Source organism: Oncorhynchus masou, chromosome 33, assembly GCF_036934945.1.
Source record: "Oncorhynchus masou masou isolate Uvic2021 chromosome 33, UVic_Omas_1.1, whole genome shotgun sequence".
In the NCBI taxonomy this organism is placed as follows: Eukaryota; Metazoa; Chordata; class Actinopteri; order Salmoniformes; family Salmonidae; genus Oncorhynchus; species Oncorhynchus masou.
Window position 1 is genome coordinate 34,400,958 of NC_088244.1, and position 26,633 is coordinate 34,427,590.

Genomic DNA, 26,633 nt, shown 5'->3' on the forward strand with positions numbered 1-26,633 from the left:
GTGTGTGTAAACCGTGGCAGACAGCATTTTAAATAAGGAGATGTGCATAAAGATAAAGATCCTATGTGTTTATGGATCATTTCCCCTTAATGTGTCTTTTCAAAGACACAATCTCTAGGTCAGTAAAATAAGGAGTCTATTGCTTCACTACTTGTTTAGTTTTCACTTCTTGTTACTAGGTAAATAACCAACAGCCATTGATAACCATAAGGTGAATACGATGAGGAAACAGTCCATGTCAGCAGGGCCCATCTTTTAATGAAAAAACATTTATTTAAATCTCTAGTTGAGTAAAATAATGTATGTTCTGATTAGAAGATAATCCAGAAAAATTGCAGTAAACACCGCCACACTCAGGCATGTTCTATTCTCCGTCTCCAATATAATCGCATAGTTTACATCTCCGTGTAAAAAGGCGTCCCATGGTCTACTTCGTCAACGAGCTCAATGTATTCCAAACACTGGTGGTAAGAAGATGATCCCAATAGTTGAGGTATCCTAGTAAAACGATGCATCCCTCTGGTATAATCTATTGTGAACTCAAATATATTTTACTTATAAAGTCAAAGACGAAATTAATTGCAAACCACTGGTCTCAAATATATTGGCATAACTAGGCTACACAGGACCCATTGTAAAATGAGAGGCTGTTCCTCATTTTAAAAAGTGCTCAAGTCCAACATGCCTTAGCTCTGCCGATTGGGGCGTGGTTTACGGAGCGCTCTCTGAAATATGCGTTCGTATCGTTGTATTCCACTGGATTGAGTTATTTTACCATAGCGGCACTATCGTATTTGCGCAAACAAAACCTACACCGAAATCGCTATTTGTTTTGAATCAAGCTGCAATGGCCTATTTGATGGGATGATTTTCCTTTGTGCCCAATCAAAAATACTGTAGTATAACATGGGCGGTAAAACATTTTTTTTTAACCTCCGGCACCACTGTCACTCGCTCTTCAGATCTGTTAAAACCCCATCATATATTAGTCAGTCACACATTGTCCCTACTTTACTGCCTACACTTTCGATAGCTTTCTACTGCATCAATGGATTCCCACGAGAGATATATAGTAACGTTGTGCTTGGAGCTGGTCTTCTTCGGCGGTGTTTATTGGCTGTTGGTATCCAATGTTATGGTGCATTACCGCCACCTACTGTACTGGAGTGTGGGCCAGAGACAGGGAGAAACTAAATCCTACCTGCCAGCCCCGTTGCTCTTAAATAATAATATTTGAGACTATATCTAATGACGTTCTAGTCAATATACTCTTGAAAATATTTTTCTGTATCCCCTTCTCCCTCATACTAGAGCTCAGCCTCTCTCTTTCCCTCTGATACTGTCCACACTGTAGCGATACATGATCCACGATCAATAATCACACTTTCCTGTTGAATGCTTTCCTATCACATAAGGTCTACACTGCACATGAATCAGAGCAAATAACTACTCTGACTGGCTTGACTTCCTCCACCCACTGCAAGGCCAACAGTATGGCCCTCAGCTCCGCCGAATATACAGCCACATGATCTGTAATACATTTCCTGACTTTCACCCCACATTCCTGTACTACAAATGCTGACCCAGTATGTCCTGTCCTTTGATCTTTTGAACCATCTGTGTAAATGGCCACAACATCCTGATGCACAGTATCCAGATGTCTATTAAACAAATCAGATGGATCAAAACCCTCCCTATCTTTCTGTAATCTCTCCAACACTTCTAGATCAACTACCGGAGGCGAGAGTAGTCCTGCTGGATTTACAGGAATAGCTACCGTTTGACTAAACTCCCTTCCATACAGTCCCATCTCCTTCACCTGGGTATTACCCACCCACCCACAAAAGCTTGTGTTCTGTCTTTGCTCATGTTCCCAGCATGCCTGTAAAATCCCTTTCGAAGGATGAGACACCCCATGTCCCTTTGGGTTGACACAATAATTCATTGCCAGCTGCTGTCTCCTAATCTGCAATGGCATATCCCTCCCATCTCCACCTGTAGTGCAGCCACCGGGGACGTCTGAAACGCCCTACTACATATTCAGAGTCCTTGCCTCTGTATGACATCTAGACTTTCCAATAAGGTCCAAGCTGCCGAACCATACGCTATACTGCTATAGTCTATTATAGATCAGATTAATACAACATACATGGTCCTCGATGAGGAACGGCCAGCCCCCCACTCCTTCCCTGTCAGACAGCACATCACATTTAGCACCTTCTTACACTTTCCCACCACTCTCTCAATGTGTTCTGCCCAGGTCAGTCTAGGGTCAAAGTACACCCCAAGGAACCTGAAGGACCCCAGCCTCTCCAAGTTTCTCCCATATAACCGCAAGCATACCTCATCTCCCACCTACCTCCTGGAAAAGAACACTTGAGTTTTCTTTACAGAGAACCTGAATACCCACATAAATGCTCACCGCTCTACCTCGTCAATTACTTCCTGTACCATCCTGACTATGTATGGCACATTTCTTCCCCTCTCCCATAAGGGCCCATCATCAGCAAATAATAGCCAGCTGTACCTGAGAGTAAACATCACTGATCAGGGTTGAGAACAACAGAGGACTAATCACGCTCCCCTGTGGTGTATCGTTATCCACCAGGTAGCTGCCTGATAGAGACTTCCCCACCCTCACCTGGATAGACCTTCCAAACAGGAAATCCTTTATCCAGTTGTACATTCTTCCTCCCATTTGTACATTCTTCCTTCCTTCCATATTATCAAGCTTGATTAACAACCCCTCCTTCCACATCCTATCATGTGCCTTCTCCACATCAAGAAAGACAGCTACAACAGTCTCCTTGTTCACCTGAGCCTTCCTGACCTCTGCTTCTAAGCAGAGCACTGGGTCCATAGTTCCCCTACCCGTCCTGAACCCACTCTGATGTGGCGATACTAGCCCCCTGCTCTCCAGGAAGTAAGTTAGACTCTCCGTAATCATACGTTCCATAATCTTACATACATGTGATAAAGCTATTGGCCGATAGCTTGTTGGCCTCGTTGGGTCCTTCCCTGGCTTCCCGGATTGGTACCACTACTGCCTCCTTCCAACTGCCTGGTAGTTTCTCCTCCTCCCACACTCTGTTGTACAACACCAATACCTTATCCAGTGCCTCATCACTAAGATGGGCCAACATAACATAGCACACCTCATCTTTCCCAGGTGAAGTTAATCCAGCCTTACCTATTGCCCTTTCACCTCTGCCATGGTAAATGGTGCATTCAACGCATTATTTATATCCTCCCTCCCGTCCAGCACTCCAGGATGCTCCTCTCTCGTTCTCTCTCTCTTCCTCTGCCCTTCCTCTGCCAAATTTGCCAAGCTATGTACTTCGACAAATGCTTTGGCCATTATCTCTGCCTTCTCATCTGTTACTGCCACATCCTTCCCACTCGTCAACACTGGATAATCCCACTCCCTTCTGACCCCACTCATCCTCTTAATCATCCCCCACACTTCTCCCACTGGTGTCGCCCCTCCAATGGTGTCACAGAACTGACGCCAACATGACCTCTTTGCCTGACGGATATTTCTCCTCACCAGGGCCTGGGCCTGCTTATACTGAATTAGATGTTGGAAGTTATGTGTTCCTTTCAGTACTCTAAATGCCCTGTTCCTACTCCTCACCATTTCCCCATACTCCTCCGTCCACCATGGGACTACTTAGCTCCTTCATCTAGGGGTCATGAAAAGGGTTGTACCAAAATGTTTGATGTATTAGAATAATTGATTATGCTTATGTTTTATTAATAGAAGGGGAGGGGTCAGACATGTGTGACTGAGACAGAACTCTGCAGGAGAGTGTGGGAGGTAAGAGACTAGTCAGACATTCTTCAATAAATCAACTTAGGGGAGGGGATATTTATTGGCTAGCTTTTAGATAACACTGAAACTCTATGTCTGTATAGCTATGGATGCAGGGTTTTGCTCTCAGGAGTAAAAAGGTAATGACGTAGTCAGTGACCTCACTAAGGTGGGACTTCGGTTTAATAAAACAACTTGAGACCTTTTGTTTGATCCAGAACTTACTCGGAAACATGCGTGCCATGTTCCTGTTTGTCAACTTCTGTCTGCAATTGCATTAATAAATGCTTTTGAAGGATTTCATTAAATATATTGTCATAATGCTAATTTCACCAATGAGCCAATGATGATTGACAAGGACGAAAGAAACGAACCCTAACAGTATAGCCTCAGTAGCTGCCCCCACTAACGCTGTTCTCACCGAGTTATTCATACTATCCACATCCCCTCTCATATACACCCGAGCCATCACCTGCTCACTCAGCTTCTGAAACGGATCCCACTTTGCCCTTCCAAAAACACACCTTCCTACTCCATCCACTGACACCTCCTCCTTCCTCCGGCCTACCGTGCATACTATGGGGTAATGATCACTCCTCCCATACCTCCCACTCACAGATTCCTGCCATCGCACTAGATACCAGAGTGAGGTCCAAGACAGACTCTTTCCCTGTGGCTACATCAATCCTGGTCCCTCGGCCATCATTCAGGCACACCAGATCTTTCATTTGTAGTTCACTACCACTATCACCCCTCCTCTCAACCACACCTCCACCACCACGTAATCCTGATCAACACCTTTGCCTAGCATCATGTAGGGAAGTCCTTGCTTTTGGAAGGTGGCACATCCCCCCCTACATCTCTGTCGCTGCGAACCACTACATATCCCTATATGATAAACTCAACAGTTGGTTTGAGCCATGTTTCCTGTGCTCAAATCACATCAGACCTGGCTGGCATATCTACAATGAACTGCTTGAATTCCTGCCCATTAGCCAACAGGCTTCCAACATTCCATTGTAGTATTACCATCATAACTAAGAACCAGTAATACATGACTCCACCCTCGACTGATTGAGGTCATCTCGAACCTCTTCCCATGTCAACCCTGTCACACTCAGATGTCTCCCAGCAGCTTTCACTATTAGCAGAATCCTCTCTGTTTTAGACTCAGCTGTGCTATTGATAGCCCTTGCTATGAACGTCAACAGCTTTCTCTTACCTATGCATACCATATCGCCGCCCACCTGCCCTGTAATCACCCTCTCTCCCTTGAACCTGTATCTCCTGGACCACCCTCACAGCCTCAGCATGACACTCTTCTCTCCACTCTCACTTGTTGCACCTCCACTGCCTGCTTCATAGCCTCGCCCCCACTATAGTACTTTTTGACACCTGCAAGCATGGCGCTTGCAACGTCAGGGTTGTGGGTTTGATTCCCACAGGGAATCAGTAGGAAAAATGTCTGCACTCACTACTGTATGTCGCTCTGGACAAGAGCGTCTGTCAAAAGTAAATGATGAGGCTCAAGTAGGCTGACTAGCAAATTAAAGCCGAGTGTGAGTGAATGTGTGGCATGTGAGAGGGAAGTGGGGGACGTGTAGCCCATGCAACCTAGCTAGTAACTTTGGGACTTGTGTGTGATGGTAAGAGATTGGTTACAGAAATGCATGAAATGGCCATCAATAATGTTAGCACATAACATTATAGCAAACATGAACCATTTACAATACTAGTTTGTGTGTGTTCACACAGGCATTTCAATGAGTACAGGTTATTGAAAATGTATTGTCTCGGAGATTATGACGATGACTGAATGGTAAATAATTATATATTGTTATTTGTCTTATTTTTCAGATTTAAAACATTAGTGCTCATTGGCAAGATCCCCGTTTCCATGAACCTCTGTCAGCTCGAAAAGGGGAAAACAAAATGAAAGGAAAAGGAGGACATCATATTTTCTTGATAGACAGCAAATCTGCAGAGGAACATTCAAGGTCCTACAGGTAAGTGTTCTTTAGAGTAATACAACTTGTTGTTTTCTGTTATTATTGGGGATGCAACAGTATTAAACAGTTTGAGGTATTTTTTATTCTTTATTTAACTAGGCAAGTCAGTTAAGAACAAAATTCTTATTTACAATGACAGCCTACCGGGGAACAGTGGGTTAACTGCCTTGTTCAGGGGCAGAACAACATATGTATACCTTGTCAGCTCTGGGATTCGAGCAACTTTTCGGTTACTGGTTGAACTCCCTAACCGCTAGGCTACCTGCCGCCCCCAAGTATTTAACCACTACAGGGATCGGTATCCCCCAGTGGGACAGTTGAGCTAACGTAGGCTAATATGATTAGCATGAGGTTTTAAGTAACAAAAACATTAGACATATTTGATACGGGCAGAAAGCTTACATTTATGCTAATCTCACTGCACTGTCCAATTTACATTCACTATTACAGTGAAAGAATACCATGCTATTGTTTGAGGAGAGTGCACAGTTATGAAATGCAATTGCTCATCATTTTGCACATACAGAGTGGCCAAATTTAAATTGCACCTGGGCTGCAATAACACATTATGGCCTTTATCTTGCATTCCACAGATGTTGGTATAAAAAAAACAAATGCATGTTTTTTTCTTTGCATCATCTTTTACCAGATCTAATGTGTTATATTCTCCTACATTAATTTCACATTTCCACAAACTTCAAAGTGTTTTCATTCAAATAGTATCTAGAATATGCATATCCTTGCTTCAGGTCCTGAGCTACAGGCAGTTAGATTTGGGTATGTCATTTTAGGCCAAAATTGGAAAAAAAGTGTTGGATTCTATCATGAATAGAAATACTAGAGCTGGGAATACGTTGTGCCTTTCAGCACATATTAAGGGCTTTTAAATTATGTATTTTCTTGTTTCAGAATTTCTACAGATAAGCTGACTGCAGTGATAAAGTTCTACAAGGAACATGGTGTGGCTCCAAGGAAGAAAAGGTGTGGTGGTCGTTTTGCTAGCAAACATTTGTGTGCATGTGTATTCAGTGGTGTAAAGTAAAAATACTTTAAAGTACTACTTAAGTATTTTTTTTAGGGTATCTATTACTTGACTTGACCATTTTTACTTCACTACATTCCTAATGAAAATAATGTGTTTTTTACTCCATACATTTTCCCTGACACCCAAAAGTACTCATTACATTTTGAATGCTTAGCAGGACAGGAAGATGGTCCAATTCATGCACTTATCAAGAGAACATCCCTGGTCATCCTTACTGCCTCTGATCTGGCAGACTCACTAAAAACAAATGCTTTGCTTGTAAAGGATGTTTGAGTGTTGAAGTGTGCCCCTGGCTACCCGTAAATTTAAAAAACAAGAAAATCGTGCTGTCTGGTTTGCTTAATATAAGGAATTTTAAATGATTTATACTTTTACTTTTTATACTTAAGTATATTTTAGTGATTACATTTACTTTTGATACTTAAGTACATTTAAAACCAAATAATTGTAGACTCTTATTTTACTGGATGACTTTCACTTTTAAGGTATCTTTATTTTTACTCAAGTATGACAATTGGGTACTTTTTCCACCACTGTGTGTATGTGCACATGTATGCATGTACACATATGCCAAAAACAAGTGCACACCACATGTAGTCCTTGCACATATCATGGCTTGAACATGTGCAGTGTGAGAGTGTTTCTGTCATATGTACACTGAGTGTACAAAACATTAAGAACACCTTCCTAATATTGAGTTGCATTGCATTCAACCTGTGAATGGCACACACACGATCCATTCCTCAATTGACTCAAGGCTTAAAAATCCTTCTTTAACCTGTCTTTCCCTTCATCTATACTGATTGAAGTGGATGTATTAACAAGTGATATCAATAAGGGATCATAGCTTCCACCTGGATTCACCTAGTCAGTCTATACCATGGAAAGAGCCGTTCTTAATGTTTTGCACACTCAGTGTATATTTCCACACTATGAGGTTGGAATACTGTGAAATTGTGAAAATTATGATAATACCCCTTTAGTGTAAAAGCTGTTTGAAAACACAGCCTGAAATTTCAACCTGTTTTGGTGGGATGGAGTTAGTTAATAGACCAATAAGAGAGTTTGAAACCTCTCTTCCAATAACAGCACATTTTCAGTTTTCCCCTCCCCACCCAGACCAATTCCAAACATTCCTAGGAAAATATTTGCTTGAGAAAGTGCTCTTTGCTAAGAAGCTAGTTCTTTTTTGACAATTTTAATTGATCACAATTGGACCTTTAATGCATGTCTGTGGATGTGACTGTATGTGTACAGGTTTGCTACAAAATAGACTAACTTTCTTTTGAATTGTAGCTGCACATTGTGCAACAAACAGGACATTAACTGTAAAGGAATATACTCAGGAGTGGGTACAGATTAAGACACAATAGTACCAGTAAAAAAATATTGAATACTGGCCAATACTGACTATTACACCTGAAATCAGGTCATAGGGATACAACACTCCTCAGTGTAGTTTAGTTTACATGAATGTATTATCGTGTTGGGCTTCGAGTGAAGATTGACGATGTCATAAAATACTAGATGCAAAAAATATGGTACCTGCTATTACCGGTAAAGTTTCCTTTCAGTCCTATGAATAAACATTATTGAAAGACACCAGTGACTCGGTGTATAAGAGTTTTTGATTTCAGTTCAATTAGATTTATGACTCACAATAAGATTGTCCAGTTACCACACAGATTCCAAGGTTGATGAAAGGTAAAAAGTAAAATAGTCCCAAAGAAACGTTTTTTTTTGTTTGTTGTCTATGTGGCTATATTCCTATTCCTATCAGGCTGCACACCTGTCCGAACTGTTGTTGCTGACGCCATCTTTACTTACTCTACAGGCAAACCCACAACCGGCCACTAGGTGTCAAAACAATAAGGGAGTTTCAATTACCATAATGTTAATACAATTTCAATACATTTCGATTTAAAATAACAAATCAATCAAATATCTTTAAACACATTTTTGTTCCACACACAAACTGGCTCTAACACTACTATTTGACTTAATGCAAGAACTTCTATTCTGGATGAAATATTTGTACATGTTTGTCTTTGGCTTGTGTTTCATGGGAAACCTATATTTGTTGGGATAATTCCCCATCCACGCTTGCAATGTAACATTCACGTAATGCAGGTGAGCAAAGCAGCAAAGAAATAAAATAAAAATATCATTTTCAAATGCTATCATTGTGATTTATTACAGCATATAAGAATTTAGCGTGCCTTATCTAATCTGATACTCATCATATACATTAAGAGATTATGCCTTCGACGATATCCATGTCAGAAACCTGATTTTGATGTAACTTCCATGGGTAACATTGAACTTTGTCAATAGGACTGGTAATAGAGAAATCATCCTCACTTTCTCAGGCCTCTCCTGTGTAAAAGGCTGGCCCATACAGTTGAAAAGCACATAAAAAGGCGACTTAATTGTTTATTTATTTATTTATTTTACCAGGCAAGTCAGTTATTAAGAACAAATTCTTATTTATAATGACGGCCTACTCTGACCAAAACCGGACGACGCTGGGCCAATTGTGCGCCGCCCTATGGGACTCCCAATAACGGCCAGATGTGATACAGCCTGGATCTAAGGGTAACGATCGTATCATTTCCAGAATGTCCTAGGACTGGAGCACACGATAACTATAAGTGAAGTATTAAATGGGAAATAAACAACCGCAAATACAGTATGGCTGCAACTGTCTACAGCGTCAAAATAAGTATATAACAACAATAATATGACTGAGAAAAAAATACCAACTACTTAAAAAATAACGACTTGCAAAAGAATACAACTCACAAGATTATAAATAGCACATGAATGTTGTTTTAATAAAGAAACCCTTGGGAAGGTCAGGAACACGAGGATTATCATCCAATGGACAATAACATTGTGTAGTACACTTCCATTCACTAGAATGTTGTGACTCTTTTTCAACATTTGCCTTTAATCTAAAAATGAAACAGACAATATTAACCATTTCAAAAAAGGTTAAATAATATCTTCATCAATAATGAAAGCGCCAATAATTACTTCATAAATAATCAGTACATCATTCATACCCAGGTATATCTTATGATTAAGACCACACATATAGGGCTTTCAATGTATTCATGATTTGTGTGACAGTTTCTCATCTGTGTTTTGGCCACAACTCCGCAATTAACACACTAACATGTCCCAATGAGTAATGGTAACACAATCAAATAGTGTAACATACAGTAGTTTAGCCTAATCTTCAATTTTGTAATCTAATCGGATAGCCCAATGCAGAGCCATACTGTATATACAGTTGAAGTCAGAAGTTTACATACACCTTAGCCAAAATCCTTTAAACCCAGTTTTTCACAATTCCTGACATTTAATTCTAGTAGAAATTCCCCGTCTTAGGTCAGTTAGGTTTATTTTAAGAATGTGAAATGTCAGAATAATAGTAGAGAGAATGATTAATTTCAGCTTTTATTTCTTTCATCACATTCCCAGTGGGTCATAAAGTTTACATACACTCAGTTAGTATTTGGTAGCGTTGTCTTTAAATTGTTTAACCTGGGTCAAATGTTTCGGGTAGCCTTCCACAATAGGTTGGGTGAATTTTGGTCCATTCCTCCTGACAGAGCTGGTGTAACAGAGTCAGGTTCGAAGGCCTCCTTGCTCGTACACGCTTTTTCAGTTCTGCCTGCCCACAAATGTTCTATAGGATTGAGGTCAGGGCTTTGTGATGGCCACTCCAATACCTTGATTTTGTTGTTCTAAAGCCATTTTGCCACAACTTTGGAAGTATGCTTGTGGTCATTGTCCATTTGGAAGACTCATTTGCGACCAAGCTTTAACTTCCTGACTGATGTCTTCAGATATTGCTTCAATATAGCCACATAATTTTCCTACCTCGTGATGCCATCTATTTTGTGAAGTGCACCAGTCCCTCCTGCAGCAAAGCAACCCCACAACATGATGCTGCCATCCCCGTGCTTCAAGGTTGGGATGTTGTTCTTCGGCTTACAAGCCTCCCCATTTTTCCTCCAAACATAACGAATGTCATTATGGCCAAACAGTTCTATTTTTGTTTCATCAGACCAGAGGACATTTCTCCAAAAAGTATGATCTTAGTCTGACATTTTTATGGCGGTTTTGGAGCAGTGGCTTCTTCCTTGCTGAGCGGCCTTTCAAGTTATGTCGATATAGGGCTTGTTTACTGTGGATATAGATACTTTTGTACCCGTTTCCTCCAGCATCTTCACAGGGTTGATTTGCACTTTTCACACCAAAGTACGTTCATCTCTAGGAGACCAAACGCGTCTCCTTTCTGAGCGGTATGACAGCTGTGTGGTCCCATAGTGTTTATACTTGCATACTATTGTTTGTACTGATGAATGTGGTACCTTCAGGCATTTGGAAATTGCTCCCAAGGATGAACCAGACTTGTGGAGGTCTACAATTGTTTTTCTGAGGTCTTGGCTGATTTATTTTGATTTTCCCATGATGTCAAGCAAAGAGGCACCGTGTTTGAAGGTAGGCATTGAAATACATCCACACGTACACCTACAATTGACTCAAATGATGTCAATTAGCCTATCAGAAGCTTCTAAAGCCATTACATAATTTTCTGGAATCTTCCAAGCTGTTTAAAGGCAGTCAACTTAGTGTATGTAAACTTCTGACCCACTGGAATTGTGATACAGTGAATTTTAAGTGAAATAATCTAAGTGTATGTAAACTTCCGACTTCAACTGTAGATGTAGAAATACACAAAGTACACATCCATTTAGCTCTAGCACAAACCAGTTGACAACCCCTTCTCGGGCTGATGTTACTGTTGGTTACCACAGTTGTTGCTCAGACACTCCACTGAGACTGTATGGACTGAGGGGTCATGGTGGGAACGCCTGGGGAGCAAGACACTCATGGAGGAAAGGTATTAAAACCAAACATGAAGGGAACAGAGGGATGTGGGGAGGCAATACACAATAACCCAAGAAAATTATGCCAAGCTTTTCTGATTGCTCTACAACAGCAGAATCAAGCCTGAAATGAAGATAAAACATTTTTGAAGAAACAAATATAAATAAAAATGAAGCAACTTTAAGTTAACTGATGGTGCTCATTTTCAGAATATTAATCAACATAATCTTAAGATTACAAAAATGAAAACGTTTGTGAACCTCGTGATGTGAATTTTGATGCCATATTTGTCATGAGGTAAACCAGTGTGGGCGAGCATGCTCATTGGAGCTACATAGGTCACAGCTAGCGAGCACCCCACCAGGGAGGTTGCAACTGCTTTCACCTAAAGTAATCGACTCTGACTGTGTGTCTGTTAGTCCCCCTCCAATGTGTCTACCCCAATAAAAAAATTAGTTTGGCATGAATGTGCTTCCATACAGTGTTAGGCACAACAGCTAACAAAATGATGCAGCTGTTAAAGAGTTCAATATCAGACTTGTTAGTTTCTAGAAGACTGTAACCAAGGCTAGTTGCTACTGAACCTGACTGAGGAGCATCTTGAGGCAGTTCTGCGGTGACCCTCCTGAGGATTTAGATGGTCGAGACTCACATTCAGTACACACACACACACACACACACACACACACACACACACACACACACACACACACACACACACACACAGTAACAGTACACACTCGCTTTCAGTACACATATACAGTTCATACACAAACATCTTATAGGGGTTTAAAGAGAGGGTGGGGGTTGAGGGGCAACACATACATACTGAACTTATAAGTACACATGTAGCCACTCACACACACTCAGACTAAACTGATATTTTACCTGACTGGCAGATAGTTCCACATGGCTGACAGCAGAAGTAAAATGACAAAATGTCTTAGAATTCTCAGAACCACTCATAATAAAAAATAAAAAACACAATACAAATCGCCATTCATTCTTTAAAACACCTTGACGTCTTTTGAGATCTACTCAATCAAATGGGACGTCAGAGGAGACACTTAAACGATGACGATTTCAGCTAATTCTAAAACCAACCTCAGATCTCATGCATATCTGGAGAACACCACAACCTCCCCAACTTCAGGAGAGGTGAAAGAAAGTAGGCACGTGTAGCATGTGTTTTACACTGATCATCTTTCAAATGTAGAAATGAACAAACACATGTACTACATTATTATAAGGAGACAAATAACCGCTAGCGGGCCGTATTTCCATGTCTAACTTAATAGCACCAGGTAAAAAATAAAAAAAAATGTTTTACAGACACAAAAAATGGCAACCATGCTAGGTGTGGGAAGGCAAGTGATTACAGAAACAGATCAGAAACGATTTGGTTGAATGGAAAAGCACGAGTACTTCTAGTAGCGTTCTGTCTGTTTTTAAAATCCTGTCCTCCCCTGAGATGTGTCTTGATGATGCTTTGTGCCATGACCCCTCCCCCAATAGCGTAACACGTCTGTAAGCATGCTCACCACTACATTTCCCCTACAGAAGTGAAGAAAGAAGGCTTTAATGTCTGCAAGTATTAACACAACTAGGCCCTATAAAAAAAAAGCCCTGGACACACAGTATTAGAACCCAAAATCAACTCTAGGACAAAGAGCAGTTATGGTTAGTTTGCATGTTTCCCCCACAAATATATAATATATATTTATATGTATAGAAATAAAAATTCAGTGCTGTAAAAACATCTCCAACTCCATAGGATCTGATCCATTGTAGAAGGCCTATGGCATTTGACTCTTTCTCATGACTAAAAGCTACTGCTGGGAGTATGAAAACTGTACTGGATCTCCTGTGTCCTTCATTGAGAATACAGCACTAAGCAAGTGAAGATTTGTTAGTATTTGTTCACTTTTTTTTTGGTTCAATGCACAGAGAGCAAAATATAATTTTGTTGAGTAGCTTTGTTTTTGGTAGCAGCAAAGCACCATGTTTTTTTTCAAACTGACTGTATGTATGTATGTGGGCAAGTCTCTGTGAGTCTGATTGAATCTTGTCTCCATAGTCTCTGGGTGTGTGTGTGTGTGTGTGGGGGGGGGGCTGCTATAGGTCTATGAGGAGCAGCGCCCAACGTTGATGCCATTCTCTGCGGCGGCCTGCAGCTCGATGGGTCTGGCTGGCTGATCTCCCGGCCGGGCGTTCATCAGAGACAGGTTCCTCACACAGCATGTGAGCCCCGAGGAGAACTTCCCTCCCGTCATCGCAGATATATCTGGGGCTCCCCCTGTAGCAAACAGACACATGAGCGCACACACACACACACACACACACACACACACACACACACACACACACACACACACACACACACGTCCTTAGAGAAGACATATTATCACCTCTTTTAGTCAGTCATTTCCCTATTGATTTTGGACACTGTACTTTTGTACTATTTAGACACTTTGGGAAAGGGTAAAGTTCACATTTCCAACAGGATATTTAAGGTACTGTATTTTCCTACTCTTTGGAGACTGAAATATAATACTTGAGATTTTCCCAACAGGAAGGAGACGTACCCAGGTATACGTTGCCTTTGGTGTTCACCATGATGCTTTTGCCTTGTGATTGTCCTCGTTGAATGGCTGCTCCGTCTATCTGAATATATCCCTGTTTACCAGTTCTGATCACACAGAAGAAAACTACCCTTACTCGTATGATCAAGACACTTTGTCACAAAGCAGAGTCCATTCATTGAGAAAATACACCCCTACCAAAAATCGATTCAAAATAGATCCATCAGTGACATTAGAAATACATTTTTAAAGACACTGTGGAACAAGAGTTGAAAAATAAAAGGTAAAAAAAGACAGTCCCTCCAGGATTTTTGGTGATATTTGCAGGCAAAACAATGCTTGATTTTGCTGAAGCAATTCAGATTTTGCATGGCAACATTTGTCATGAAAATGTGCTGACGAGGGAAAACGTTTGTTGACGTCTGGCTTGATTGAACTATTTATGCGGTAAATGTGGGGTGATTGGTTGAAATTGTGAGCCCTCTTTTTGTACTGCGGGAATGGCTCAGTTTAATTCGATAATAATATAATAATGATTTCACTGTTTTAAGTGGAAATAGTGCAGTGATTGGTCAAATATGCAAACCCTCGTATAATATGCAGGGAATTGTTGATTAATCCCCCCCCCAAAAAATTGCCAATGCAGAATGGCGGAATCCCGGAGGTACTGATAATAGGAGGTGTAACAGAACACGAGTGGAAGGTCACGTATTGTACATTACCTCACGGCAGTGACCTTGTGCCATCTGCCATCATTGATGGGCTCTCTGGACTGTATCTGAGACTCTCCACTGCCCAGCTGGTAGCTGTGGACAGATAGGGAACATGCAACAGTAGCATTATTACTGCAGTAGGACGACATACGGGAGAATGAGCAGCTATGTGTAAACACTTTACCAATCAGTTATATACGAACCGTAATTATGGCATATTCCTTAGGCAACCACAATTATCAAAAAGAAAAACAGTCATGACAGTGATGCTTTCTTACCTGAAGACTAAGTGTCCGTTTTGCAGACCAAGACTTATAAAGTCCTTGCCCTTTCCTTGATCTCCAAGCTCCTGGAAATAAAGTTGTTTAGGTGACACATAGGAAAGTTATGACAGTATATTGATATATTAAAACCATAATGGATTTTTAGTTATTTACTGAGTGCACAGATTCTCTGTTATTAAGACTTGTGGAGTTGCCTGTATTGTAGAAGATGCATACATATATTTTTTATACCCATTCAAGCTTTGATCACAAACCTGAATCAAGCTCCTTTTGGTAGTACAGTACAAGCTAAGTTACATGCAACATAACAATAAGCATTGAAGCTGCCACAGCGATGGTGCATATTACAGTAACGTGTGAAAGATTGATTGAATTGATAGCTAAAAGGCTACTCCAGCCAGAGACAACGGATGCCAAGTAGCCTTATCCAGATTGTTGTACATTTCAAAACATGTCATCCATTAGTAGTGTAAGACTGTCAAATTCTCACAATACATCTATACATGAAGTACATCACAGGAGGCTGCGGAGTGGGAGGACGGCTCATAATAATGGTTGGAATTAAGTGAAATGATATCAAAACACACGGAAACCTTGTGTTTGATTATCAAGCCATTTATTCCATTCCAGCCATTACTGTGAGCCCGTCCTCCCCAATTAAGGTGCCACCAACCTCCTGTGAAGTACATATCCTGAAATATACCATATTTACCAGGTGTTTTGGTGAGGTGGATACCTTTTTACTAGCATGCATCCTGCGGAAATGGCTAGCGCCATTAAAGGGCTCCTGGGGAAGGTGGGGGTGGGGTCGGGTGAGAGAAGCAAAGAGTCAACCAGGCAACATGCAGTGCAGGCAAACAAAACAGTGCTGTCAAACCATGCCTGGACCTGGGACTGTCACATGGCTCGCTCAGAGCCAATCATGCCAAACCGACAGCCATTCTGTAAGTTGCATCAATCTCAATGAAACGAGTAAGGCGTGAGCAGTGAGAGCCAAACATTATTAATAACCAAACAGAAAAGAGCAGTTGAATGTCAAGCGAACCCATTTGAGTCTTAGAAAAGCTATTCATACACATGAAATGTATTCTTATTAATGCGAGTGTAAAAAGGTAGGTCATTTTGTGAAGGTGGGTTATTGGTAAACGTGTGATTAGATGGTAAGGATGATAAGGAGTGCTGCGTGGTGGGGTGGGGTACGGTGGCAAGGTTAGGACATACTACTCCCTGCCACAGGATCAGGCCCTCTTTGGAGGAGGTGTTGACCTTGAGCTCCATCTCGATGGTCTCTGGAGCGTCAGGGCCGCTGCAACACACACACAGAGCCGAGATTTTAAACTACAAAGACCACGTCAATGCCTCACTACAATAGTGACAATTTTAGAGAAGGAAACTGATACAGCTTAAAGAAAGTTGCTTCCTTCCCCACTTGGGATATACTGTCTCACCTTCTGGGGAAGATAGTCTTGGGAAGAGCAAGGTAACCGTTGTCATAGAATTGAGCTGCATACTCAATGGGGGCATCTATAAAAACAGAGTAGAAAACACAACACTTTAGTTTCCTGTATGTTGCCATCAGTGGCAGCAGCCTGAATAGAACCATCCAACTGGCTCAGTTAGAAACTACAGTAGTTACACAAGAGTGAAGACAGACATGGAAAGAGGGGAAAAGACAGAGCATCTTCTTATTGTTTGACTTTAGGAACAATATTTGAATTAACATTTCAAATAACTCTATTTTTGACATGTATTCCTTACAGTACAGTATTTTAGACCAATGTTGCAGATTGAAGATTCTGTATTGACAGACAAACTGTACAAAACTCCAGTCAGATGACATTCTCCATAGTACATGTCATTCCTTACACACACACACACACACACACACACACACACACACACACACACACACACACACACACACACACACACACACACTAGTCAAAAGATACAGGCATATCAGTGCAGTGGGGACCCAGATGATGTAATACTCCATGTTATCATCTTCAGGAGTTTCAACACACCCCTCATAATGCTTTCATCCAAATACTTTTAGTGGTTAGTAACTGACAACAAACATCCTTGTTCCAATATGTAGAAAATGCATTTCACAGTCAGTTTCCACCGACAGCAGTAGTGGAGTTGTTTCTCTTGTGGTTTTGGACAGGCAGTTCAGAGGACGGAACAGAGGTTCGTGTTGCAGTGAGTGGTTGGTTATTATGTCATAGACTTGACAGGACGCTTGTTTAGGAGAGGGGAAAAAAGGGGAATTCTACATTTAAAACCTATAAGGTTTATCAAACAAGACAAAGAGAAAGTGTCACTGGCCCAAAAGCTGCTGAGACGCAACTGCAAGATTATGCTACAGTACACTTAGCCTTTAACATAGAATTCCCCTCTCCCAACATGTCACAGATAGGACCACAAGCCACCAGTTGAGTAGAGAACAGACATGTGTAGTGTTGGTTTGGTAGTACACGTGTTGGTTTGGTAGTACACGTGTTGGTTTGGTAGTACACGTGTTGTGTAATTGACTTGTTTCTCTGATTTGCTGAGTGTGTTAGGCTGGCGGCGGGGGCCCACTGGGGCTCTTGAGAGCCCTCAGGTCGGTCAGTGGGGCCCCTGACGGTTAGTCACAGTTATGTCAGGCAGAACTGAAGGGTGGGATACTGTACCATTCCCCCCGCTACCCTCCAAATTCCACAGGGCCTCGGCGAAGCTGGAGACCTGGCCTGTGTGTGTGGGATATAACCATGAGAGGCCAGGGGTAAGACACATGTGGCTCAGACACCCAACACTTCAGAGCACGGATGGATCCTATAGACTAACTGTCTAATGTTATGGTATGGAGGTTCGAGTGTGGAGAATCATCTTCATATGGGACCATTCCTTAGACGAGGGGTCTGGTTGAGGTCTAGCTAACGCAACGTCCTATGGGATAGAGATAGTTACCAGTAGACATACAGTGCCTTGCAAAAATATTCATCCCCCTTGGCGTTGTTCCCATTCTGTTGCATTACAACCTGTAATTTAAATGGATTTTTATTTGGATTTCATGTAATGGACATACACAAAATAATCCAAATTGGTGAAGTGAAAAAAATAACTTGTTTCAAAAAATGTGAAAGAATAAAAAACAGAAAAGTGGTGCGTGCATATGTATTCACCTCCTTTGCTATGATGCCCCTAAATATGATCTGGTGCAACCAATTACCTTCAGAAGTCACAATTAGTTAAATAAAGTCTACCTGTGTAGTCTAAGTGTCACATGATCTCAGTATATATACACACACACACACACACACACAACCACCTGTTCTGAAAGGCCCCAGAGCCTGCAACACCACCAAGCAAGCGGCACCATGAAGACCAAGGAGCTCCCCAAGCAGGTCAGGGACACAGTTAGAGTACAGATCAGGGTTAGGTTATACAAATTAAAAAAACATTAACTTCGAACATCCCACGGAGCACCATTAAATCCATTATTAAAAAATGTAAAGAATATGGCACCCCAACAAACCTGCCAAGAGAGGGCCGCCCACCAAAACTCAGACCAGGCACGGAGGGCATGAATCAGAGAAACTGGTCAGAATTGAAGGAATGATGGATGGCGCTAAATACAGGGAAATACTTGGGGGAAAGCTGTTTCAGTCTTCCAGAGATTTGAGACTGGGACGGAGGTTCACCTTCCAGCAGGACAATGACCCTAAGTATACTGCTAAAGCAACACTCGAGTGGTTTAAGGGAAAACATTTAAATACCTTGGAAAGGCCTAATCAAAGCCCAGACCTCAATCTAATTGAGAATCTGTAGTATGACTTCAAGATTGCTGTTCTCCTGAGGAACCCATCCAACTTGAAGGAGCTGGATATGTTTTGCCTTGAAGAATGGGCAAAAATCCCAGTGGCTAGATGTGCCAAGCTTATAGAGACATACCCCAAGAGACTTGCAGCTGTAATTGCTGCAAAAGGTGTCTCTACAAAGTATTGACTTTGGGGGGAGGGGGGTGAAAACTTGCATGCTCAAGTTCAGTTTTTTGTAAAAAATATTTTGCATCTTCAAAGTGGTAGGCATGTTGTGTAAATCAAATAATACAAACCTCCCCCCCCAAAAAAATCTATTTTAATTCCAGGTTGTAAAGCAACAAATAAGAAATTGCAGAGAGGGGTGAATACTTTTGCAAGCCACTGTAACAATCTCGCTCAATATGATAAGTGTGTATTCTAAAACTAATGTGGTGTTGTGAAGAGATTTCCAGACATTTCTTTATCTCCTAGCTACTGAAGACACAGCACTGCAAACAAAATCATCATTCACAATTATACCATACATCAGCTTTTATGGTAACAGGGCAATTCTTGGAGTAATTGGTAGAAAACTAAAATACAATATATTAAAGTGTTTTAATAAGGTTTATAATAATTCCTTATCCAGATACTTTCATCCAGAATTGTTCCATTCGCTCTGTTGGTCTCCCTCATTCTCTTTGATAACAAAGTTACATCTCAAAAGGACTAAAAGATAATATAATAGATGTCCTTTAGCAGACGCTATTATCCAAAGCGACTTACAGTCACGCGTACATGTTTAAGTATGGGTAGTCCTGGGAATTGAACCCACTATGCTGATGTTGCCACTGCCACCGCCATACTCTACCAACTGAGCTTCAAAGGACCACCAAGACCCCAACAGAGGACCAAGATATAGTGGAATGGTTGTGTTGTGTCCAGTGTATAGGAAAATAAGAGCAGTACTTACTCTGTCCACAGATGGGGCCATTGAAGCCTACGGGACACACACACTGGCCATTCACACAGCTGCCTCCATTCTGGCACTGGTCACTGCTCTGGCAGGTGTCCCTCACCACCTCACAGCGCTCACCTGCAGAGGGCACAGGGTCAGGGTTTAGAAGGGTCAAAGTGGCTTTAGGAGGACAGATACACACTGCAGTGACCCCATTTGCAAAATAGTTAACCAATAGCTACCTGGACTATCTGCACTGACCCATCTTTGCACTAACTCTTGACTCTCATCACATACGCTGCTGCTACTCTTTATTATCGATCCTGTTGCCTAGTCACTTTATCCCTGCCTATATGTACAGTACCAGTCAAAAGTTTGGACATCTACTCATTACAGGGTTTCTTGATGTTTTACTATTTTCGACATTGTAGAATAATAGTGAAGGTATCAAAACTAAACTCAGCAAAAAAAGAAACGGCCATTTTTCAGGACCCCGTCTTTCAAAGATAATGAGTAAAAATCCAAATAACTTCACAGATCTTCATTGTAAAGGGTTTAAACACTGTTTCCCATGCTTGTTCAATGAACCATAAACAATTAATGAACATGCAACTGTGGAACGGATGTTAAGACACTAACAGCTTACAGATGGTAGGCAATTAAGGTCTCAGCTATGAAAAGTTAGGACACGAAAGAGGCCTTTCTACTGACTCTGAAAAACACCAAAAGAAAGATACCGAGGTTCCCTGGTCATCTGTGTGAACGTGCCTTAGGTATGCTGCAAGGAGGCATGAGGACTGCAGATGTGGCCAGGGAAATAAATTGCAATGTCCGTACTGTGAGACGCCTAAGACAGCACTACATTGAGACAGGACGGACAGCTGATCATCCTTGCAGTGGCAGACCACGTGTAACAACACCTGCACAGGATCGGTACATCCAAACATCACACGTGGGACAGGTACAGGATGGCAACAACTGCCCGAGTAACACCAGAAACGCACAATCCCTCCATCAGTGCTCAGACTGTCCGCAATAAGCTGAGAGATGCTGGACTGAGGGCTTGTCGGCCTGTTGTAAGGCAGGTCCTCACCAGACATCACCAGCAACAATGTCACCCATGGGCGCAAACTCAAGTCGCGGTTTTGTCTCACCAGTGGTGATGGTTGAATTCACGTTTATCATAGAAGGAATGAGCGTTACACCGAGGCTTGTACTCTGGAGCAGGATTGATTTGGAGGTGGAGGGTCCGTCATGGTCTGGGGCGGTGTGTCACAGTATCATCGGACTGAGCTTGTCGTCATTGCAGGCAATCTCAACGCTGTGCGTTACAGGGAAGACATCCTCCTCTGTCATGTGGTACCCTTCCTGCAGGCTCATCCTGACATGACCCTCCAGCATGACAACGCCACCAGCCATACTGCTCGTGCATGATTTCCTGCAAGACAGGAATGTCTGTGTTCTGCCATGGCCAGCAAAGAGCCCGGATCTCAATCCCATTAAGCAAGTCTGGGACCTGTTGGACCGGAGGGTGAGGGCTAGGGCCATTCCCCCCAGAAATGTCCAGGAACTTGCAGGTGCCTTGGTGGAAGAGTGGGGTAACATCTCACAGCAAGAACTGGCAAATCTGGTGCAGTCAATGAGGAGGAGATGCACTGCAATACTTAATGCAGCTGGTGGCCACATCAGATACTGACTGTTACTTTTGATTTTGACCCCCTTTGTTCAGGGACACATTATTCAATTTCTGTTAGTCACATGTCTGTGGAACTTTGTCAGTTTATGTCAGTTGTTGAATCTTGTTATGTTCATACAAATATTTACACATGTTAAGTTTGCTGAATGGAATCATGTAGTAACCACAAAAGTGTTAAACAAATCAAAATACATTTTATATTTGAGATTATTCATAGTAGCCACCCTTTGCCTTAATTTGACTGGTATGGTATATACAAAAGTATGTGGACACCCCTTGAAATTAGTGGATATTTTTTTGCTGACAGGTGTATCAAATAGAACACAGCCATGCAATCTCCATAGACAAACAGTGGTAGTAAAATGGCCCGTACTGAAGAGCTCAGTGACTTTCAACGTTGCACCGTCATAGGATGCCACCTTTCCAAGTTCATTTGTCAAATTTCTGCCCTGCTAGAGCTGCCCCAGTCAACTGTAAATGTTGTCATTGTGAAGCGGAAACATCTAGGAGCAACATCGGCTCAGCCGCAAAGTGGTAGGACACACAAGCTCACAGAAGGGGAATTCTGAGTGCTGAAGAGCGTAAAAATCACCTGTCCTTGTGGCAACATTCACTGCAGAGTTCCAAACTGCTTCTGGAAGCAACGTCAGCACAAGAACTGTTAGCAGGGAGCTTCTTGAAATGGGTTTCCATGGCCGGCAGCCACACACAAGCCTAAGATCACCTTGCACAATGCCAAGCTTTGGCTGGAGTGGTGTAGAGCTCACTAAAAATATACTTCTGTGTATTGATTTTAAGAAAGGCATTGATGTTTATGGTTAGGCACATTCTGTTACGGTTTTCTTCTAACTCCTCCTCTGACGAAGAGGTGTAGCAAGGATCGGACCAAAATGCAGCGTGGTAATTTTCATACATGTTTAATAAACGAATAAACACGAACAATACAAAACAACAAACGTACCGTGAAAACCTAAACAGTCCTATCTGGTGACAACAAACACAGAGACAGGAACAATCACTCACAAAACACTCAAAGAATATGGCTGCCTAAATATGGTTCCCAATCAGAGACAACGATAAACACCTGCCTCTGATTGAGAACCACTCCAGACAGCCATAGACTATGCTAGATACCCCCACTAAGCCACAAACCCGATACCTAACAAAACCCCAAGACAAAACACACCACAATAAACCCATGTCACACCCTGGCCTGACCAAATAAATGAAGACAAACACAATATACTTCAACCAGGGCGTGACACATTTGTGCAACGATTGTGCTTTTTTCGCATAGCGCTTTTGTTAAATCATCCCCCGTTTGGCAAAATTGGCTGTCTTTGTTAGGGAGAAATAGTCTTCACAGTTCGCAACGAACCAGGCGGCCCAAACTGCTGCATATACCCTGACTCTGTTGCACAGAACGCAAGAGAAGTGACACAATTTCCCTAGTTAAAAGAAATTAATGTTAGCAGGCAATATTAACTAAATATGCAGGTTTAAAAATATATACTTGGGTAATGGCGTTGATGTTTATGGTTAGGTACACATTGGTGCAACGACAGTGTTTTTTTCACGAATGCGCTTGTTAAATCACCCGTTTGGCCAAGTAAGCTATGATTCAATGCTAAATTAACAGGCACCGCATCGATTATATGCAACGCAGGACAAGCTAGATAAACTAGTAATATCATCAACCATGTGTAATTAACTAGTGATTATGTTAAGATTGATTGTTTTTTATAATATAAGTTTAATGCTAGCTAGCACCTTAACTTGGCTCCTTGCAGCACTCGCATAACAGGTAGTCAGCCTGCCACGCAGTCTCCTTGTGGAGTGCAATGTATTCGGCCATGATCGGTGTCCAAAAATGTCGATTACGATTGTTATGAAAACCCGAAATCGGCCCTAATTATTCGGCCATTCCGATTAATCGGTCGACCTTTAGTTGACACCTAATGGAAAGCCTTCCCAGAAGAGTGGAGGCTGTTATATCAGCAAAGGGGGGGGGGGGACCAACTCCATATTAATGCCCATAATTTTGTAATGACATGCACAACAAGCAGGTGGCCACATACGTCTGGTCTTGTAGTGCATCTACCTCAGTTACCTCATATTCCTTCATATCAACGTATTCCTTCACTGGTACCCCGTGTATATAACCAAGTTACCTCATATTCCTTCATATCAACGTATTACTTCACTGGTACCCGTGTATATAACCAAGTTACCTCATATTCCTTCATATCGACGTATTCCTTCACTGGTACCCCGTGTATATAACCAAGTTACCTCATAGTCCTTCATATCGACGTATTCCTTCACTGGTACCCCGTGTATATAACCAAGTTACCTCATATTCCTTCATATCGACGTATTCCTTCACTGGTACCTCGTGTATATAACCAAGTTACCTCATATTCCTTCATATCAACGTATTCCTTCAATGGTACCTCGTGTATATAACCAAGTTACCTCATATTCCTTCATATCGACGTATTCCTTCACTGGTACCCCGTGTATATAACCAAGTTACCTCATATTCCTTCATATCGACGTATTCCTTCACTGGTACCCCGTGTATATAACCAAGTTACCTCATATTCCTTCATATCGACGTATTCCTTAACTGGTACCCATGTATATAACCAAGTTACCTCATATTCCTTCATATCAACGTATTCCTTCACTGGTACCTCGTGTATATAACCAAGTTACCTCATAGTCCTTCATATCGACGTATTCCTTCACTGGTACCCCGTGTATATAACCAAGTTACCTCATATCGACGTATTCCTTCACTGGTACCCCGTGTATATAACCAAGTTACCTCATATTCCTTCATATCGACGTATTCCTTCACTGGTACCTCGTGTATATAACCAAGTTACCTCATATTCCTTCATATCGACGTATTCCTTCACTGGTACCTCGTGTATATAACCAAGTTACCTCATAGTCCTTCATATCGACGTATTCCTTCACTGGTACCCCGTGTATATAACCAAGTTACCTCATATCGACGTATTCCTTCACTGGTACCCCGTGTATATAACCAAGTTACCTCATATTCCTTCATATCGACGTATTCCTTCACTGGTACCTCGTGTATATAACCAAGTTACCTCATAGTCCTTCATATCGACGTATTCCTTCACTGGTACCCCGTGTATATAACCAAGTTACCTCATATCGACGTATTCCTTCACTGGTACCCCGTGTATATAACCAAGTTACCTCATATTCCTTCATATCGACGTATTCCTTCACTGGTACCTCGTGTATATAACCAAGTTACCTCATATTCCTTCATATCGACGTATTCCTTCACTGGTACCCCGTGTATATAACCAAGTTACCTCATAGTCCTTCATATCGACGTATTCCTTCACTGGTACCCCGTGTATATAACCAAGTTACCTCATATTCCTTCATATCGACGTATTTCTTCACTGGTACCCCGTGTATATAACCAAGTTATCGCTGTATTTATTGTGTTATTACCTTTCTATTATAATAAACAAAAATTATCTCTGCATTGTTTGGAGGGCCCGTAAGTCTACACATGTTGTTCACAAAGCATGTGACAAAAACAATTGATTTGGTCAATATTATCAGAATAGGATAGGGTTATTGAATACCAATTCTTAAATCAATCTATGGCATATAGCTCGATCCAAACGGAAATCCCATAGATTGTACGTCATTTAACATTTACAATGGACTCACCCTCGAAGCCATCCTTGCAGAGACACTGGTATTCATACTCAGCAGTGGGCATGCATCTCGCCCCGTTCAGACAGGGGTTGCGGTCACAGGGACTGTTGTCCTTACACTGGACGATGGCCATGCTCTCTGTGAAGCTGTAGGACAGGTCCACCTTCTTACCATTGATGGACACCTGGACAAGGGACAATATACATGGTAGAGGTTAAAGGTCCTGTCTAGTCAAATTGTCAGGGAAAAGACATTTTGTTTTTCCCCCCTCTATTGTACACGGATATTCTTTGACTGTTCTGTGACTGGATATCTGACGTGACATTGGCAGTACTAAGGTGATTATAAACATGACATTAGTGATTATGAATGGTAATAAAGGGAATCATGAATCCTCACGTGTCTCTCTCACTCTGTGTGTGTGTGTGTGTGTGTTGAGCGCACCTCTCCAACGCATCCATAAAACATATCACTGATGTTAAGGGTCTTGGGTACAATCTCAAAGTTGGGGACTCCTCCCAGGTACATGGGGGTGTGGATGTTCAGGCCCTGGGCCTTGCCAGGTGACGACCTCCTGACCTCGGGGCCACCGTCAACCGTCAGAGAGCCGTCCTTGTCGAGGCGCCCGGCTTCCACGCGGTGCCACTGGCCAAGGGTGATCGGTTCAGGACTGCGCAGGACGGCTTGGCCTGTAAAACAGAGACAGTAGTAGCATGGTTTCCACTATGTCCACTATGTCTGAAGGCATCAGTGCTTTCTAGATCTATAAGCTAAGATTCAAGAATCTATAGCACAGCCAGAAAAAGCTTTCAGCTTGAAAACGAAAAGATAAGTTGGAGAGGATACACCAGGATGAGTAGCTATCGCAGTATTCTATATACTTATTTTCCACCATAATTTTCAAATAAATGCATTAAAAATCCTACAATGTGATTTTCTGGATTTTTTTTCTCATTTTGTCTGTCATAGTTGAAGTATACATATGATGAAAATTACAGGCCTCTCATCTTTTTAAGTGGGAGAACGTGCACAATTGGTGGCTGACTAAATACTTTTTTGCCCCACTGTGTGTGTGTGTATATATATATATATATATTTATTTTTTTACTATAAACTGGGTGGTTCCAGCCC

General features: G+C 41.8%; 1 protein-coding gene across 4 annotated transcripts in view; it reads right to left on the reverse strand.

Annotated features, from left to right (window-relative positions):
• Window positions 1-9,671: 9,671 nt before the first annotated feature.
• The window catches only part of hspg2 (heparan sulfate proteoglycan 2), a 168,127-nt gene continuing 151,165 nt past the window's right edge, over window positions 9,672-26,633 (reverse strand). For 2 of the 4 annotated variants that reach the window (XM_064957387.1, XM_064957385.1), the window contains 10 exons: window positions 25,947-26,191; window positions 25,515-25,686; window positions 20,105-20,227; window positions 18,022-18,078; window positions 16,795-16,870; window positions 16,568-16,652; window positions 15,341-15,411; window positions 15,072-15,155; window positions 14,353-14,456; window positions 9,672-14,063 (listed from right to left, as the gene is read on the reverse strand). In XM_064957387.1, coding sequence (XP_064813459.1) covers window positions 13,891-14,063; window positions 14,353-14,456; window positions 15,072-15,155; window positions 15,341-15,411; window positions 16,568-16,652; window positions 16,795-16,870; window positions 18,022-18,078; window positions 20,105-20,227; window positions 25,515-25,686; window positions 25,947-26,191 — 1,190 coding nt within the window. In that variant the 3' untranslated portion in view covers window positions 9,672-13,890. Of the gene's footprint in view, window positions 14,064-14,352; window positions 14,457-15,071; window positions 15,156-15,340; window positions 15,412-16,058; window positions 16,134-16,567; window positions 16,653-16,794; window positions 16,871-18,021; window positions 18,079-20,104; window positions 20,228-25,514; window positions 25,687-25,946; window positions 26,192-26,633 lie in introns of all 4 variants that reach the window. The other 2 variants (XM_064957386.1, XM_064957384.1) reach the window with 2 other exon arrangements.